The following is a 19,340-nucleotide window of genomic DNA, read 5'->3' on the forward strand; positions in this document are numbered from 1 at the left end:
CCTCCATGCTATCTCGCCGGCCCTGGGATCCTAAATTTCTAATTTTCCCTGCACTTTAGTAGTTTATGATTCAGCAGTAGTTGCATATATGATTGTATTTATATTTTAGGTGGGGTTATTGATCTATACCTTTTCATCTCTGCTATTTTGAAAATTTATCAATACTCCTCAGATGTACGATGGTGGAAAGATGCCTTTTCCATTTCCTACGCCTAGAAGTTTTTTATGTATATGGAAGTCCAAAATTGTGTCAAGAGCATATAGTCTCATGTGCAGACAGTTTCCTCATCTTGCCTCTGTGGACACCCTGCTTTGTTTTTATGGGAGGTCAAAGATATGTGCATGAAAACTAAGAGTGTGATATATTTGTTGCCTTTTGCGTCCATTTAACAAAAAATCCTTGTGTAACCCCAACTGTTCAAGTTGTGAGCACACATACTTAACCTGCAGAGCTCTGTGTCATGTGGTCTGCAAAGTCCAGGAAACATCCCCCAATAGTTTATGTACATATTAAACCTATTTGCCGTAAAAAAGCCATGTGAATGAATGAGGGAACTGGAAAGCCTGTCTAGAGTACAGGTGGGGGTGGGTGTAGTGGAGGGAGATTTGGGACATTGGTGGTGGGAATGTTGCACTGGTGAAGAGGGGTGTTCTTTACATGACTGAAACCTAATCACAATCATGTTTGTAATCAAGGTGTTTAAATAAAGATATTATTTTAAAAAAAAAGCCAAACTTTGTGGGGCACCCTCAGGGAGTCATTCTGCCCTTTCCCACCTTTTTAGCCACCCCTGTTTTGAGGAGTGAATTCAGCATGGCCGCAGCTTTCCTTGCTCATGTGGAGGTCATGTATGAAGTTGGATATCATGGGACAGAGAGCAAAGAGATAGCTGCAGCCTCTGAGCTAGAGCTTGGGGGTCTGGAATCCAGGGTGGCTCTTGCACCTCCAGCCTAGGAAAATCCAGAGTGCAGGTACCAGATTCCCTCTGGTGAGCTGGGTCCTGGTGGTACATGGTTCTCTCGGAAGTGCCGTGTCTTCCCTTTCCTGCGTGCCTCGAGCTCTTGCCCCAAACACACCAGGACAGAAAACCTGAGTGGACCCTGCAGACAATGGGCAGGAGCCTCGCTGGGCTCTGACCCAGCTTAGTCCCCTCTATACAGAAGCGCTGTCCCCCTAGATGGCCTTCAGCAGCAAGTGAAAGTGTCCAACTTTGTTGTTGTTTGGGGGCCACACCCTGTGGTGCTCAGGAGTTACTCCTGGCTCTTCGCTCAGAAATCACCCCTGGCAGGCTCGGAGGGACCATATGGAATGCCGGGAATCCAATGTAGGCTCGTCCTGAGTTGGCTGCATGCTAGGCAAACACTCTACCATGTGCTATCTCTCTGGTCCTAAAAGTGTCCAACTGGTTTCTTAAGGTTCCACATGGATCACCCTCCTCCCAAAGCTGTGCACCCCAGTGATTGTGGAGGTCTGGGTGTTAGTTGAGCGGGGGGAACAACTCAGCGCTGTCCTCATCAGGAGCATCTACCCACATTCTGGGGGGACTGTCACCAGCTCCTTAGCTCCTTCATTGCTCCTTACTCTCTTCCACCCTTTCATCTTCCTCCTTCTTGGTTTACTGCCCCTCTGGGTGAACTGTCCCCCAAATGGGGTACCATGGGCCCCTCACCCTGTTGGAAGCTTCCCATCCCCTATCATCTTTCCCTCAGCAATAATTAGCATCTGTATTTCTAGTTCAGAAACATCAGAATAGTAAGCATATTCTCTGTTGACTCCTAGTTTTTTGTGCCATTTTAGATTTTTTGATGCCTCGAGTTTTTCTCTCTGGGCACTCTCCTGATGTCCTGTTCTCAGGGGTCTTCACGGTGCTGGGCTCAATATGAGCCCTGCCCTGTCCTGCCCTTCAGCTGTGGGGCAGTTTCAGCTGCTGGTGCCTTCTTGGTTTTAACTCTCTGGAATCATACTCCCTGGTTGTGAGGTTGGGCTGAACTACCACGTTTTTTCTTCTTTCTTTCTCTTCATTTCTTGTCTCCTAAGCAGTTCATTTCACTTTTCTGCTCTCTGTGATGCACAGACGTGGAGCTGCCTTTCTTCCTAGTAGTTGGGAGTTAAAGCAAGGCTTAGCTCTCATGAGATTCTGCCTTTGAACCCTTTTTTACCCCCGCTGAAATAAATTTAAAGATCTTCACTTTTATCACAAAAGGCCAGACATGAAGACAGGGCCAGAATTGGTTTGAAAACAGCTGTTTTAGAGGCATCACACCTGCTTCAGATGGGCGATGGGTAATAGGAAAGACATGGTGGTGTTATTTTAGGTTTGTTCAGCGTTTTGTGGTGCAGCTTTGTGGCTTTGGGTAAGGGGAGTGAAGGAGTCTGCTAATATTAAACATTTGTTTTCAATTTTTTTTCTTTTGGTTTTTGGGTCACACCCAGCAGCGCCCAGGGGTACTCCTGGCTCTACGCTCAGAAATCAGTCCTGGCAGGCTCGGGGGACCATATGGGATGCCGGGATTCGAACCACCATCCTTCTGCATGCAAGACAAATGCCCCACTTCCATGCTATCTCTCTGGCCCCTCCCTTGTTTTCAATTTTTAAACTTACTTTTTATTTACCTTTGTATGATCTTTGGAATAAACTTAGTGTCTTTTTTCCTCACAGGATAAAATTTGCTCTTTGGATTTTTGCAGATTATTTGGCTAAAGTTTAGACAAATTAGAGACCAGATTCTGTGCTGCCTTATCAAACTTTGTGTGTTTTGTGTGAGGAGCTTTCTTACTCTAGGGGAACTGAGGCAACTTTATCACATGACCTCAGCTGATCAGAGCAGTCTCTGAAAGGACGTAATAGTGACTGTGGCAAGACTACTAGGTCAGGGTCTGTCAATTATCTGCATCTACCTAGTCTTCCCCTGTATTTCTTCCTTTATCACACAGACCACTTTACACTGCAAGAGCCCAGGTGCTCCGTTTCCCGTGCCCTTTGGGCTAGTGCCTGCACTTCGATTCAACATGGTCAGTAGAAACCTTGAGAAATGGTTTCCCATTATAATGAAAAGAGAAAAAAAGCCTTTTGGACATTATTAAGACTGCATGATTCTTGCAGGAAATAGCAAACAAAGAACTAGGTGTTTGTTTGTTTTCTTGAAACTTTATATTTCTCCTGATGGAGAAAAATACCTGGTAAGGCAAGTCACAACTTACTGTTTTCCCTGAACTGGACAGAGTCTGCTTTTGTGACCAGCCTCCAGACAGAAGTCTGAAACTTAATGTTTCACTGTGACTTCTTTAGCCAGTATTGTTCACTTCAAACCGTGTAGATTACTTTCTCTGATTTTTTGTGTTGTTGTCTTTTATTCTATTTCATTTCGGCTTTTTGACTTTATTGAGCTGGAACTAAAGGACATGATGAGTCTAGTGGCAGGATTCTTGTAGTCTTTATGTATGTGAGAGTCATCTGAATGGTTGGGTGTAAATAGACGTTCTTTGGGAATTGGGTTGAGGTCTGGTTGTTCCAAAGTTCCCAAAAAAGAAAGTGATATCCTATACCCTCTGTCTGGCGTGTACAGGAGAAGATAGTACGTTGGTAATTCTCAGGAAATAATTAATCCACACAGAATATTGAGGAAAGAGTAGGCAAGAAAATTTACACTGCAAGCTGTTCACCCACAAGCTAGTCACTCCAACAAATGGAACAAGTCAAGATGACAGCTCTCCTGCCTTCAATTTATTCAATTCCAAAATTCAAGCCCCTCCTTTAGGGGAGGGGAAAATACCAACTGATTGAGATACAAATATTCTTTTTTTTTTTGGTTTTTGGGCCACACCTGGCGGTGCTCAGGGGTTACTCTTGGCTGTTTGCTCAGAAATAGCTCCTGGCAGGCACGGGGGACCATATGGGACACCGGGATTCGAACCAACCACCTTTGGTCCTGGATTGGCTGCTTGCAAGGCAAACACCACTGTGCTATCTCTGCGGGCCCACAAATATTCATTTTTAAAAAATATATCTCTGGTTTGTGATTCTTTTTTTGTGGGGGACGGGGACACCCAGTGACACTCAGGAGTTACTTCTGGCTCTGTGCTCAGAAATTGTTCCTGGCAGGCTCAGGGGACCATATGGGATTCTGGGGATTGAACCGGGTCAGCTACATGAAAGGCAAATGCTCTACATGTACTATTGCTTTGGCCCCTGATTTGTGATTCTTTATGTATTCAAGATAGGTATCCTTTTTTAGATATGTGGGTAATATTTCTCAGTCTGTGGTTTAATCCACTTAAAAAGGACTTAATTGAATGGTGCTCTAACCACCTATGTAAGATAATTTGTTTATTCCAAGGTTATGAAGTGATTTTTATTTCCTTCTAGAAATGTCATTGTTTTCTCTTGATGTTTACTTCTAGATTGGAATTGAACTTTATGGTTAGCAGGGTGAGAATGAGCATCAGTGTTATTATTTTTCTTTAATCTCCAAATGAAAGTGAATCATTCAGCATAGAGCCTCTGACAGGAAAATCTGTGCATGCTTAGATACAGACTCATTTTTGGACTCTTTGATCTCTTCAGTTGCCTACGACGACACTAATTCCACACTATTATTTTTAATCTTCTACACCAGGGGTTCTCTAACTCAATTTACCTGGGGGCCACAAGAGGCAAAGTCGGGGTGATCCTTGAGTGCAAAGTCAGTAGTAAGCCTTTAACATTGGGGGCTGTGACCCAAACAACTAAAACAAAACAAAACAAAAAGATTCCTCTAGGGCAGGGCCACAAAATGTTGTATGGAGGGCCGCAAATGGCCCGCGGGCCTCGAGTTTGAGACCCCTGTCTTAATCCCACACTACTAGAGCTTTATGTTGTTCTTTACAAATTTAGCTATTATGCTAAATTTTCTTATGAGTCCAAATAGTTTATAGTTTCTTTTGGAATTTCTAGTAAGCTTTCATGTAAATGACAAATAATACTAATTTTTTCCTTGTCTATTCCAACCTTGTTAATCGTGTCTCCTTGTTTCATGTTCTGTTGTTCCACTCATTTTCCTTGCTATTATTGTACTACTTCAGGCCAGAAGAACAATGTTAAATACAAGTAGTGATAGCGGAATATTTTTCGTTTGTTTATAATCTCATTGGAGAAGTTTTCAGTATGTCATCATTGTTTAAATGAGTACTATTTAGTTTAACAGATGATGGTTTTATTCATAGTAAGGAAATTATGTTCTGTTCTGTTTAAGCCTTTAAAATCACATATGAGCAGTGAATTTATCATTTGCTTTTTAAATATCTGTTGAGAATATTATATGGGTTTTTTTGTGTCCCTTTTTCTGTTAGCAGAATTCTTTAGATTGATGAATTTCCAAGTGATAATCTAGCCTTGCAGATTTGAAAAAAAAAACCCACTGAGCTATGTTGTATTGCTTTTTAATAGTTAGATTTGCTCTTAATGTAGTCTAGATTTTCTCATATGTTCATGAGAAAGATTGGTCTGTAGTTTTTCTTTCTTAAAATGTCATTAACAAATTATAGAACAGTGCTATCCTGGCCTCATAGAAATAATTTTCAAAGTGTTTCTTTTTTCTTTTTTCCCCCTTTTTATGCTTTTGTGTCAAGTTGATATTGTTCCTTTAAATATTTGGAAGGCTTTTGAGTGGTTGGGGTGCTTGCTAGGCATGTAGTCGGCCTGGGACAGCCTGGGTAGGTAACCCTGTCACCACTGAGCTGGGCAGCATGGAGGCCCAGGACACTTGCACTGAGTGGCCTGCAGGTGATCGATCATGGTGACCTCAAAGGGGAGAAAACTGGGATTCTGAGAGGCAGGAGAACTGGTAGAATCTCCTCAACCTCCAGGGTTGCATTAGACTTAGAATCCCAAGGCAAGTTCCTACGTAGACCAGATAGTCCCACTCAGATTCTGTTTCTATTGCTTGCTTGTTCTGTGAGCTTTAGTCAAGTTTATTTTTAAAGAAATCTCCCATGATTGGATGGTTTTTGGAAAATCCCTGAACATGCATTGGGGCCCCTGGCATTTTCCAGGCTCACTTGGCCTGGCTGTGAGGGCCTGATGGTCTGTGCTCAGCCCCTGTGGTACTGGGGGCCACAGGGGATATGAATAACAGTGCTGGGGTGAGCAGGGGCAGGAGGGTGCATGGAGTCCAGGTTCAAGCTGGAGGTCTCATGTTGCTTTGGCCTCTGAGCTGTTGCCTCTATCCCAGGAATCTGTCCATTTTGTCCTCCCCCCTCTTTCTCTCTCTCCCTCTTTCCATCTCTCCCTCTCTTCCTTTCTTCTCTCTTCCCCTTCCTTTTCCTCCTCCTCTCTTTTCTTTGTCTTCCCCTTTCCTCTCTCCATCAACTCTCCCTTTCCTCTCTCTTTGCCCCCCCATCTTTCTCCATATGTATGTATGCTCTGTAGGAAAAAAAATCTCATGAATTCTTAATTATAGGCATTTTATTTTCCACTGAAGAGTTTCCACCTAAAAATACATATCATTTCTCAAATGGAATTCTCCTTCTTTTCTTTTCCTTAATCTTTGCTTTTTCTTAGCTGTGTTTAGCATACTCATTTTTTTTTTTTTTTGGTTTTTCGGGCCACACCCATCTGATGCTCAGGGGTTACTCCTGGCTAAGGGCTCAGAAATTGCCCCTGGCTTGGGGGGACCATATGGGACGCCAGGGGATCGAACCGAGGTCGCGATCTTTCCTTGGCTAGCGCTTGCAAGGCAGATACCTTACCTCAAGCTCCACCTTGCTGGCCCCTAGCATACTCATTTTTTTTTTTTTTTTTGGTTTTTGGATCATACCCAGCAGCGCTCAGGGGTTACTCCTGGCTTCATGCTCAGAAATCACTCCTGGCAGGCTCGGGGGACCATATGGGATGCGGGGATTTGAACCGATGACCTTCTGCATGAAAGGCAAATGCCTTACCTCCATGCTATCTCTCCAGCCCCAAGGTGTTTTGTTTTGGTTTGGTTTGGTTTGGTTTGGTTTTTTGGGCCATACCCGGTGACGCTCAGGGGTTACTCCTGGCTATGCACTCAGAAGTCACTCCTGGCTTGGGGGACCATATGGGACGCCGGGGATTGAACCGCGGTCCATCCTAGGCTAGCGCAGGCAAGGCAGGCACCTTACCTCTAGCGCCACCGCCCGGCCCGCATACTCATTTTTGTTTGTTTGTTTTGGGGCTATATCCGGTGGTGCTCAGAATGTGCTCAGAAATCTCTCCTGGCAGGCTTGGGAGACCACATGGGATGCTGGAATTAAACCTGCATCAGCTATGTGTAAGGTAAATGCCTTACATGCTGTGCTATCGCTCCCAAGTATAGTAATTTTTGATGGATTGCTATAAATAAAGATCCTTTTTTTTTTTTAGCTACAGATTGGTGCTATTCACCAATGTACATACTCACTGAACTCAGCTTTTAAGATTGTATATGTATGTGTGGTGCCATAGTATTGAAGCTCACATCTCTGATGTATGTGCTTTTCCACTGACTTACATCCAAAATATGCTTTTGTTTGTTTGTTTGTTTGGGGGCCACACTACCAGTCTCAAGGGTTACTCTCGACTCTGCTCATAATTAGTTCTGGCTGTGCTTGAGAATCTGTATGAGATGCCAAAGATTGAACCCAAGTTGGTCGTGTGCAGGGCAAACACCCTACCTTGCAGTGCTATTGCTCCAGACCTGCTTTGGGTTTTTAAACATATGAAATGTGGCTCTTTTTTCTACTTGAAGTACATTGATTTATAACATTACACAGGTTGCAGGTGTGCATCAGTATAATCAACATTTGTACTTAGAACAGCACATTTGGAACCAAAAGTCCAAATTCTCTCTTCATCGTTCAATTGGTCTCTTACTCTATCCAACAGCAACCTTCATCCATCTCTTAACTATTAATTTATCGTGTAGCCTGAAAGCTTATTTATCATCACTAATTTCTTGTTTGGGGGCCACAACCAGTGGTGCTTAGAGCTTCTTCCAGGCTCTGTGCTTGGGGGTCACTCCTGAGAGTTTTTGGGGAAACCTGAGTGATGGCCATGATCAAACAGGGCCAGCCACATATAAAACAAATGCCTGAACCCCTGTACTTCCCAGCCTCTAAAAGTTTATTTTATTCATTTTTTTTTTATCAACACCTTTGTTTTACCACTGTGAGAGTCATTGCAGACTCTGATGTTAAGAACTGTGTCACTGGCTTTTTTAATTTGTATTATTTTGGCCCATACCTGGTAGTGCTCAGGGATTACTCCTGACTGTGCTCAGAATTAGTACCTGCAGGCTCAGGGGACCACATAGGATGCCGGGATCCAACCTGAGTCCATCCCAGGCCAGCCACATGCAAGGCAAATGCCGTACTACTGTGCTATCGCTCTATCATCTCCCGTTCCCCCCCCCCTCCCCCAGCATCCTCTGAATTCTATCAGGAGTGATCTCTGAGCACAGAACCAGGAATGAGCCCTGAACACTGCTGGGTGTGTCTCAGTCAAATCTCCCCTCCAGTCCCACCTTCAAACCATTCAGAATCTAGAGCAGGGGTCTCAAACTCAATTTACCTTTGAGCCACAGGAGGCAAAGTCAGGGTGATCCTAGAGTGCAAAGTCAGTAGTAAGCCTTGAACATTGAGGTGTGTGACCCAAACAACTAAAACAAAACAAAACAAAACAAAAAAAGATTCCTCTTTTTTTGAAGTTGATCACTGTTCTCAGTGGATGGCTGCCCTCCCTTAAAGACCTGGGAGCCAGAGGGAAGACCTGAGCTCCAGGACCCATAGGAAGCAGGAGAGGCAAGAGAAGAGCAGGAAGAGCTTCAGAGACCCCAGGGGACACTCAAGAACAGTTTCTGTGGTGGCCTCAGCTCCACACAGCTGTCAGGGAGGGCAGCGGGGACCCCCCCCTGACAGTGGCCCTGGGCTGTGGTGCTTGTGTGGCCTGTCTGTACTTCTCCTGGCACTTCGAGTCAAGCCTCCTCTGTAGGTTGCTCGCAAGCACATTACAAGTGATTAATTATATTGACTCGAACCATATTATGGTCAAGAAATGAAAGAAGATTTAGAAGACATTAGTTTATTTCAAATTAACAACCAGGATTCTTGCCCTGGCCAACATCTCTGTGAATTTAGTTCTAAACACTGTAAAGTCCTTGGTGTTTTTACGCATTTTTTTAAACTAGCCTCATGAATGTTTTGATATCATCTGCTACTATTGTGTTATTGGATTTTTTTTTTTTGTTACCATATAACATGCATTGCCACAAACATTGAGGCTTCAAACCACACATGTTCTTTGACTTTTTGTGACTTTGGAGCCTTGACCAGCTACTCTCCGGGCTGCCGGGACTGGTTCTTGGGAGGAGCTTTGCTCTTATCATAGGTTCTCCTGGGCAAGGAGCGGCATCCAGGCTCACAAAGGTTAGTAGGGGTACTGTGTTCCTAGAGTGGGCCCGCAGGGTAAGTCTAACCTCCTGACATTTAGGGAGGCCACGGTGGGTGGGAAATAAATACATTGCTCCAAGGCTCCCAGCATAATTCTTAACTGGCAGCCTCGAAACCATCCATCTTTATTGGTTACCAGTTATTTTCTTTGCCACCACAAGGTCTTCATATACTTCATGCTATGTCATGATTCTGGGTTTTTGTGTACAAAACTGTGGTTAAGTGCCAATATAAAAAAATTAAATATAAATTAAGCCTGTTCAGCACTCATTAGAGAAAATCCAGACTGTTCACTATACTTTATTTATTTATTTATTTATTTATTTATTTATTTATTTATTTATTTATTTTTGTTTGGGGAGCACACCTGGCAGTGCTTTGGGGACCAGAGGGATGCTGAGGATTGAACCTGGGTTGGCTATATACAAAGCAAATATCCTCCCTGCTTTGCTATCTCTCTTTTTCTCATCCTTAACTATATCAAAGAACTATTCTGAGAGGGAAGGGCTTGTGGTGATTTTGACAAGATTGATAGATGAAACAAAATGGATGGATAGAGGAAAAAGCAAGATGGATAGAGGAAGCAAAATGCAAATTGGAATGGGATAAAGAGAGCAAGCAAAATTATCCTCTTCTCTTTTGTCTCAAGGATTTCCCTCGATTTTTAATTTTCTCTTTTTCTTTTCTCCCCCAGAAATACGTAAGACTCTAGTATTTCTTACTGTTTTCTTTACCATTTCATCTGTTCTGGTTTCACCTGTTACGGTTTCATTTAGGTTTTCATTTGGGTTCTATTTTTGACTGTCTTCACTTAGCATATTTCTTAATCATTTTGTGAAAACACTGATTTGACAGGCTGAAGAGAGCACTGCAGGAAGTGCTTACCTGCGCATAGCTAACCCGGTTCCATCCCAGCACCACTTAAGGCCCCTTGAGCCACAAAGTCATAAAAAAAGGCCCTGACTATTAATTTTGAAACACGGATTTGCCTTTTGAAGATACATAAATGTTGACTTTTTAAATTTCGATAACATAGGGCTGGAGTGATAGCACAGTGGGTAGGGCACTTGCCTTGCATGTGGCTGACTTGGGTTCCATCCCTGGTATCCCATATGGTCCCGAGCCTGCCAGGAGCAATTTCTGAGCACAACTAGGAGTAATCTCTGACTGATGCCTGGTGTGGCCCAAAACAAATTTAGATTAACAGCTGGATTGTGGTACAGTTCTCATGCCTTCGTTTTACCGACTTAAGTTACATTTTAAGGGGCTGGAGAGATAGCATGGAGGTAAGGCGTTTGCCTTTCATGCAGGAGGTCATCAGTTCGAATCCCGGAGTCCCATATGGTCCCCCATGCCTGCCAGGAGCAATTTCTGAGCCTGGAGCCAGGAATAACCCCTGAGCACTGCCGGGTATGACCCAAAAACTACAAAAAAAAAAGGTTACTTTTTAAGTGAGTTTGGTAAATTTGCAATAACACAACTTTTAGTCCATATATTGAAGAACCCGAGAAACAGACCCTGCAAGTACATCTGGAGGTTTCTGTTCAGCCCTTCCTAAGCCCCAGCTGTGGCTTTTGTCTCTGCATCTGGGCATTCAGACAAGTCAAGACATACTGTCATAGTGGGTTTGGCCTGTTCGCTCATTTTCAGAGTGGATATGCAGCACCAGAACTTTTTCTCCTCTTCAAGTCAGACTCCATCATCTACAGACTCTGCTGTGTCTGTCCAGGAAGCTGCGATGGCACTTCCAGCCCTGGACTCCCTGGTAGCTGCTCGAGGCATCTGTAAACACATGTTTGTGCAGAAGCTCATTCCCAGTGTTCTTGACTAAGTACTTAGTACAGGGGAGGAGGTGGGCCAGGTGGTGACTGTTGGATCTGTTTGTGAGGCTGGGTGGGCTCTTTAAGGGGCTGCACCAGTTTAGGGTCTGGCCCATAGGATTTTGGGATTCTAATGTTTCTACATGATTTGGCTTTTCTTTTACTCAGATGTGACCCTGAGTTGGGTGGGTATGTGTGTATGTTAGTTGTGGTAAAGTTGGTATGTTTGTAAGTGTGTGTTAATTGTGGTAAAGTTGGTGTGTGTATATGTATGTTAGTTGTGGTAAAATTGGTGTGTGTGTGTGTGTGTGTGTGTGTGTGTGTGTTAATTGTGGTAAAGTATCTTGCCATTTCAGACACCTGAAATTAGTCAGGTGCAATTAAGCGCCAGCACCATCTCTCCCAGAATCCTTTCATCTTCAATGGAGACCCAGCTCCCGCCACCCACCCCCAGCCCCTGACAGTTGCTTTCTGTCCCGAGTTCTACTTCTCCAGACACTTCCGGCAACACTAGCTTGATATTTGGGCTTCTGTGACTTTCCATCAGCAACCTCACACCCTCAAAAGAACTTAAGTTTCGCTGGGCCGCATTGGATGCTTGTGCCTTTTACTATCCTTGTTTGGGGGTGCTCCCAAGCAGTGTTCCCTCAGGGCCTCTCCTGGCAGTTTCAGTTTAAGGGCTAAAGGGCTGTGGTGCTGCTCAGCTCCTTTTTGTTGGGGATCACTTCCCTCCCCCAGTAATGCTTAGGGGTCCCTTTCAATACATCCAGGTGATGCTGTTTACAAGGTAAATAGGGTCAGCTTCGTATATGCAAGGCATGTGCCTTTACCCCTGTGTTAGTTCTGGCCCTTTCCTATCTTTATATTTTTCTATGATCGTCATGACACATCCTTTAAAACTATTTATGCCATATCCAAGAATTGTCTTTCCCTCTAGTGCTTTGGGCTTCGCACTATTATACCTTCATGTGGATTTCTGTCTGGTTTTGTTGCTTTCTAGAGAAACTGGACTGTGGCAAGATTAGTGCCGGTTTGCTCTTGACAAGCTTTCTTTGTTTTATTTGTGTAAGATTTCAGATAAAAGTTTTACTGGCTGCCTTTACATTATATAAGCATTATATGTCACAAGCACAGGCTCGTGGTCACGCTATTTATTTGAATCACAGCTCAGCTATGTGACCCCTGTGACATACCTTAACCTCTCTGTGTCTAGTGGCCTTGTTTCCAAACTTGGGCCTGCCTTGTTGCTGGGATTAAAGAGAAGCCTCTATTCCATGCACTGAATACCAACACATATGTGTGTTCCTGTTCTTAACATTTGAGTCTGTAAGAACCATCTGTGACATTGGTGTTGGCTAAGCACATGGATTCCTTTGGATGAACTGTCTCTCTCTCACACCCCCACTACCAGTTGATTTTCTTTTTTTGACCACCCATCTTTCCTGAAGTCTCATTTGGAGTCTCAGTTCAAATTGTCTTTCTTTGCCTCCTTGAGTAGCACTTGCAGGGATGCTCTGTCTCTGCTGTATTTGCAGCTCCTGGAGCACTGTTTGCCTTGGAGCCCCCACTGCTGGGGGCACTAAGGGAGATCACAGGGTGAGGAAGCATGCCGGGGGTCTCGTTCCATTTCTGCCCCATTGACTTGCCCTGGTCCCAGAAACCTTTCTTCCAGCAGTGACTCCTTCTTGGCTACTTAGACTCTGTTGTGCAGCCTGTTTGATGCCTGTGGTGGGAATGACACAGTGGCCCACATCACAGGTACTGGTGCTGCTGACACTGGGACTGCACATCTGTGCCAGTGCTACAGCCAATAACTCCAGAGATACCAGCCAGATAGCCCCATCCAGAGCTTCTCAATCAGCAAAGTGTCCTTGTCTTTCATTTGGCACTGCTCTAGCCTTACACCTCATGTACTCAGCTTCTTACCTCTTCATTTTTCTTACCTGCAGCTTGATGCCCTTTACAGATCTGATTTCCCCAAATCAGTCTGCGTCCTGACTCCATCATGTCTGAGTCACTCTGTCACCTTTATGGGTGTCTTCTCCAGAGCAGTAACTGCTTCTCAGGTCATGGGTTAGCAAATGTCTGCTCAAGGGCAAATGTGGCCCAGAACATGCTTTCATGTTTTCTATAGCTGACTTTGCGCAGGCAGAGGAGAGAGACCAGGTGGGCCATGAAATAGTTCCCTGCAGCATTGCATCCTCAGATCCAGGCAGTGAGCACTGAAATAGCCAAGCCAAGTTGGACAATCATCACCAGCAGTTGCCTCTGAGCACTGCTTGGAAAGCCCCACCTCCCTGAAAAGAACAGAAATGGGGGAAAAAGGCATGTTCAGAGGCAACACTTACATTTATTAACTTGTACTTAAAATAGAAATAATTCTGTGTGATACGTATTTTTGATCAAACATTTGCAAAATGTTACAAATTATATGTAAATAATGAATTTTTAAATCTATGAAATAAATTGAAATATAGTATCAGAACAATAAGTTTTTATGGATGACTCCAAAATTTTAAACTGAGTGCACTGGATTGGAAACAGACAAAGCAGTCAGTGTTTCCAGTTCCCACAAAATTGTGTAGTGGAAAGTCCTCTGATAGAAGCCACAACAGGGCCTACTCTACCATGTACATGCATGACTAAGGTCAGTAAATTTAGGTGTTCTGAAGCAGTTGCTTACTAAGAATGTTTATTAACACATTGACGCTGGTGCTGCAATTGATGTTAATTTAACCATATTCAAGTGTGGTACATGCCAGCGTCGTGTTTGAACTAGTTACTGCATGTGTACTTTAATAGTACATATTATACCCCAAATTATATATGCTATGAAATTTTTGTCATGCGTTTTTGGGGCTCCATTCAGCAGTATTTTGGGCTGACTCCTGGTTCTGTGATCAAGGATGATTCATGGCGGGTTCCTGGAGATTATATGAGATGCCAGGGATTGAACCTGGGTCTGCCATGTGCAAGGCAAACACCCTACCTGCTGTACTATAGCCTCAGCCCAGAAAAATACATTTATGATGCTCTTTTGTATTTATCTTATAAATTACTTTGCTCAGTTCAAACCTGTATTGTTTAAGGGTCAACTACATGAAACAAATACATGAAACAGAATGGATTCAGATCGTAAGACTAGTTTGTGTGTTTACAAGATCTTTAATTTGTTTGGTTTTATTTAAGGGTCAGAACAAGTTTGTATTCATGCTTGTATCTTTACCTATACTGAGGACAACACCCTGAATATTTTAAATCCTCAGTTATTTGCTTGTTGCCTGAATGAATGGAATTAGCAATAGAAGCCAGAATTCCCTTCTTTGGCTCACTCATTTTAAGTTAGTGCTAATAGAAGTTTATGAAGAGCCACATTCTAAAAATACCATGAGGGGCAAGACACTCATTTATTCATCAGCTTTCTTTTTTTGTTTGTTTGTTTGTTTGTTTTTTGTTTTGGGGCCACACCCATTTGACACTCAGGGGTCACTCCTGGCTAAGTGCTCAGAAACTGCCCCTGGCTTGGGGGGACCATATGGGACGCCAGGGGATCGAACCACAGTCTGTTCCTTGGCTAGCACTTACAAGGCAGACACCTTATCTCTAGCACCACCTTCCCGGCCCCTCATCAGCTTTCTTTTTAAATGAACAAAACATTTAAAAATGTCTTGATTATCTTACTCTAACTTTCTTCATAAATAATTGAGAAACAATGAAAGAAAGAAGAGAAAGGAGGAAAAAGGATGAAGGAAAGAAAGAAATGGGAAGGCGGGAAGGAAATGAATACAGGGTGCTGTACAGATCACTCTTTTTCTAGAATCTTCCATGGAAACTGGAGTTCTTGGCCCCTTATTGCTTTTGGACTCTGTAGAGAAAATTAACTAGTTCATGTTGTTTAATATATGTTTAATAATTAAGATAATTTAAAAATCACTAATTTTTTAGAAATTACTTTATCACTCTAGGGGAAAAAAATGGATGCCTAAGTTTACCTTTTAATCATGAGGATTAATCCCCTCCCTTCTCAAGGGGATTAAAATAAAAATTTAAACTTCTTAAATCATGCTATTTCTTGAGATCCAAGATGTGAGTATGTGGCTGAACACTTACCATGCATGTTAAAGCCCACAATTTGGTCCCTGGCACTGCCCCTTGTCACCACCCTGAGTGGCCTTTGGCCCTCTTGACCTCACCACCACCACCTCCTCCTTATCAACAAAGCAAAGCACTGCCAGCTGGAAAGCCTGCCCTTTTTTTGGGGGGGGGGGGGGTTGGTTTTTGGCTTTTGGGTCACACCCGGCGGTGCTCAGGGATTACTCCTGGCTATCTGCTCAGAAATAGCTCCTGGCAGGCACGGGGGACCATATGGGACACCTGGATTTGAACCAACCACCTTAGGTCCTGGATCGGCTGCTTGCAAGGCGAACGCCGCTGTGCTATCTCTCCGGGCCCAAGCCTGCCCTTTCTTACAGTAAAAGCAGGGCATGTTGAGATTCTAGGCTTTGGTGATCATTTGGACACAATAAATTTCCATTTTTCAGAGGAAGGGGTTTCATTTGATGTCTATTTACTAACAATATCATTATGAGGGTTTTAGTGTTGGGATCGAACCTAGGTCTTCATACATCAAGCCACTGCTCTGCCACTGAGTGACTTTTTCTCTGCAACTCTTCCATGAATCTTCTAGTACTTTACACAGAATCAGATTGATCGTGACATGAGATTGGACCTATGAGGCATGGCCTAAAATGAAATATAATGAAGCATAATGTTCATTTCTTTTCCCTTTTTTTTTTTTTTTTTTGGTTTTTGAGCCACACTTGGCAGCGGCACTCAGGGGTTACTCCTGGCTTTCTGCTCAGAAATCTCTCCTGGCAGGTACGGGGGACCATATGGGATACTGGGATTTGAACCACCGTTGGTCCTGTGTCAGCCGCTTGCAAGGCAAGTGCCCTACCACTGTACTAGCTCTCTGGTCAGGTTCTTAACAACTATAAAAATAGACCTTTTGGGGCCCAATCACATTATTGTTATCAATGTGCAAGATGTGAGAATTCAGCATTAAAATGTATCCATTATAAATGACACTGCCTGGCGGAAATTTGATTCCTCTTTCCTTTTCTTGGCAGCAACTTGAATTGGTGGAACCGAGTGGCTGGATTCATGTTCCCCTGACTGATAATCATAAGAAACCAACCCGCACTTTCATGATCCAGATCGCCGTCCTTGCAAACCACCAGAACGGAAGAGACACCCACATGAGGCAGATTAAAATATACACACCAGTGGAAGAGAGCTCCATTGGCAAATTTCCTAGATGTACAACCATTGATTTCATGATGTATCGGTCAATAAGGTGACCTTCAAATAGAGCAAAACAGTTAAAGGAAGCCTCATTATAGTATATGTGCTACCGAAGCAAGTACAAAGGTATCCTCATTTTATCTTGTTAGCCAGTATTGCATTTGTTGAAACATCATCTTACAATTTTGTATGCATTAAAAAGTATTGAAATTTTGATAACATTTGGGTCATGTGATCTTTATTTCTGTTATCATACAATAAGACTCATATTTTACATTCTTAAAACTGAAGCTAGTCTTTAAATTTTTCATTATATCAAAATAAAATCAGTTGCACTGAAAAATTTTAAGACATGGCCCATTTTTAAACAACTAGGTAATTCCTTATTATCATGTTTATATATTAGAATAATGACTTCATTGTACCCATATATGTTTGGGAAAAAAACTGTGTTTCATCAATTGATAGCAGCAAACCAGAATTATTATTATTAATTTCCATCTAGAAGAAGTTTACTGTTTTGATACATTTAATACTCTTTAAAAAAGCGGTGTTGGGTGCAGAGAGATAGTGCAGGGTTAAGGCATGTTATCGACCTCCCAGTTCAGTCCCCCGAACCAACAGGAATGGTCCCTGAGAATAAAGCCAGAAGTAAGTCCTGAGCACCTCCAGGTGGGGCCCCAGTGCCTCCCCCAATGAATAAGTAAAAGAAGCTGAAGAGCTCCTGTTACCAGTCAACACACACACACACACACACACACACACACACACACACACACACACACACACACACTGCCTCCCCCAATGAATAAAATAAAAGAAGCTGAAGAGCTCCTGTTACCAGTCAACACACACACACACACACATACACACAACACACACACACAAGAAACTGTCAAGATCATGAGGGATCTTAGGAAGTCCATTCTTTAGTAAATGGCTATTGTGTCGAGATAACTCACAAGAACTGTTCTCTTTTGGGGGTGAGGGCAGTGGGGGTTGATTCCTGTGTTGCTCTGGGAACAATAGGTGATGCCAGGGATAAAACTACTTGCAAGGCAGGTGCCCAAACTTTTGTGTTTTCTCTCAGGCCCAACCCCTTCTCATGAGATGCTTTAAGCCTTAGGGTTTTCTGTGTGCTGAATTGTGTCTACAGTTGCCATTTTATATGCTCTTTATTCTAATTTTGTGAGGGCTATACATGAATGGGTTTTATATTTGTGCCTGACACCAAAGCTTTCTCTAAGGGATAATTTGTGGAAAAGTTTAAGTATATGAGGTTGTTTTTTATATATAAAAAAGATTTTATAGGCACTAAAAATCCGTTTTCTTTCCTTGGTTTAAAATGAGAAGATGGTCTGGAGAGATAGTACAGTGGGTATGGTGTTTACCTTGATACAGCCAGTATATTTTGTTCGGTAAATATTGCTTTTCTGAATCCATTGCCTTGAGAGGAAGATGATGATTTAATCAGCTTACCTAAATCAATTGCATTTCTTTTTAAACATACAAAAGGACTAGAGAGATAGATAGCCTAGGTGCTAAGGTCCTTGTCTTGTGCGTAAATGACTCTGGTTTGACCCAAGACACTGCATAGGGTCCCCAAAGCACCAAACTCCCAGATGTGATCCCTGAACATAGCGAAGAGTAAGCCCTGAGTCCTGAGTACAGTCATGTGTGACCCCCTCTAAACAAGCAAGAATGTGCAATATATAGATAGTGTGTGTGTATATATGTATATGTATATCTCCAACAAATGATTTATATCTAGACTACATAAGAACTCAAATTCATCATATGATCTGGTTAGAAATGAGCATAAGGAATTGGTCACTTCGCCAAGAAAGAAATACTATTAGCAAAAAAGCATATTTGGAATGATTATCAGCTTTATTCCACAGTAATGAAACGTAAATTGAAACCATAGTAACATTTCATTATTACACAGCCGCTAAAATGGCTAAAGTTAAAAAAACAATTGCAAGTATTGACAAAACAGAAAGGAACTGGACTTGGACTCCCCATCCCACCCCCAGCTGGTGAGGATGTAATTAGTATATGACTACTTAGAAGACAGTTTGATAAAAAGTTAAACATACATCTGTTTTAGGAGCCAACATTGTACTTCTGGCTTATTTTCCCAGGAGGAAAGAAAGCCTGTGCTCATACAAAACTTGAACATGAGTGTTCTTAATTTTCGTGTTTGTTATACCTCAAAATGGGAAACAACCCAAATGTCCATCAATGGAAAAATAGATACACCACACCCGGCAATAAAAATGAATAAGGGGACAGGAGTCATAGCACAATGAAAAGGGTTTTTGCCTTGCACAACCCTGGTTTGATCTCTACATCAAACCCAACTAGAGTTTGATCCCTGACATTCCCTATGGTTCCTTGAGCACTGCCAGAAGTAATTCCTGAGTGCATAGCCAGGAGTAACCTCTGAGCACTGCTTAGTGTGGCCCGAAAACAAGTGAATGAAGACTTGAATCCATTACAGCAACATGGAAAGATTTCCAAAATATATCTGAGATAAAACTATGTAACTCTGATTTGTATTATTTTGTTTATAACACTCCCCACCCAAGTTTTGTGTCATAGCTGGCAGTTCTGGATCTATGCTAAAGGATCACTTCTTATGATTCCTTAAGGGCTCAGGGAACACCCATATGTGGGTTAGAACCTGGGTTGTTGCATACAAGGCAGGTGCTCTACCCATTGTACTAAAATTCTGTTTCAAAAATATTCTAGAAAATTCAAACTCATCAAGTGATAGGAAGCAGACT

The 19,340-nt window shown here is 42.7% G+C and overlaps 1 protein-coding gene across 1 annotated transcript in view; it reads left to right on the plus strand.

The window, feature by feature from the left end:
- The window catches only part of ANAPC10 (anaphase promoting complex subunit 10), a 56,710-nt gene extending 39,940 nt beyond the window's left edge, over positions 1-16,770 (plus strand). The window contains exon 5 of the mRNA XM_049770150.1: positions 16,377-16,770. Coding sequence (XP_049626107.1) covers positions 16,377-16,607 — 231 coding nt within the window. The 3' untranslated portion in view covers positions 16,608-16,770. The remainder of the gene's footprint in view (positions 1-16,376) is intronic.
- The last annotated feature ends 2,570 nt before the right edge of the window (positions 16,771-19,340 follow it).

This window comes from Suncus etruscus, chromosome 3 (assembly GCF_024139225.1).
Source record: "Suncus etruscus isolate mSunEtr1 chromosome 3, mSunEtr1.pri.cur, whole genome shotgun sequence".
Lineage (NCBI taxonomy): Eukaryota > Metazoa > Chordata > Mammalia > Eulipotyphla > Soricidae > Suncus > Suncus etruscus.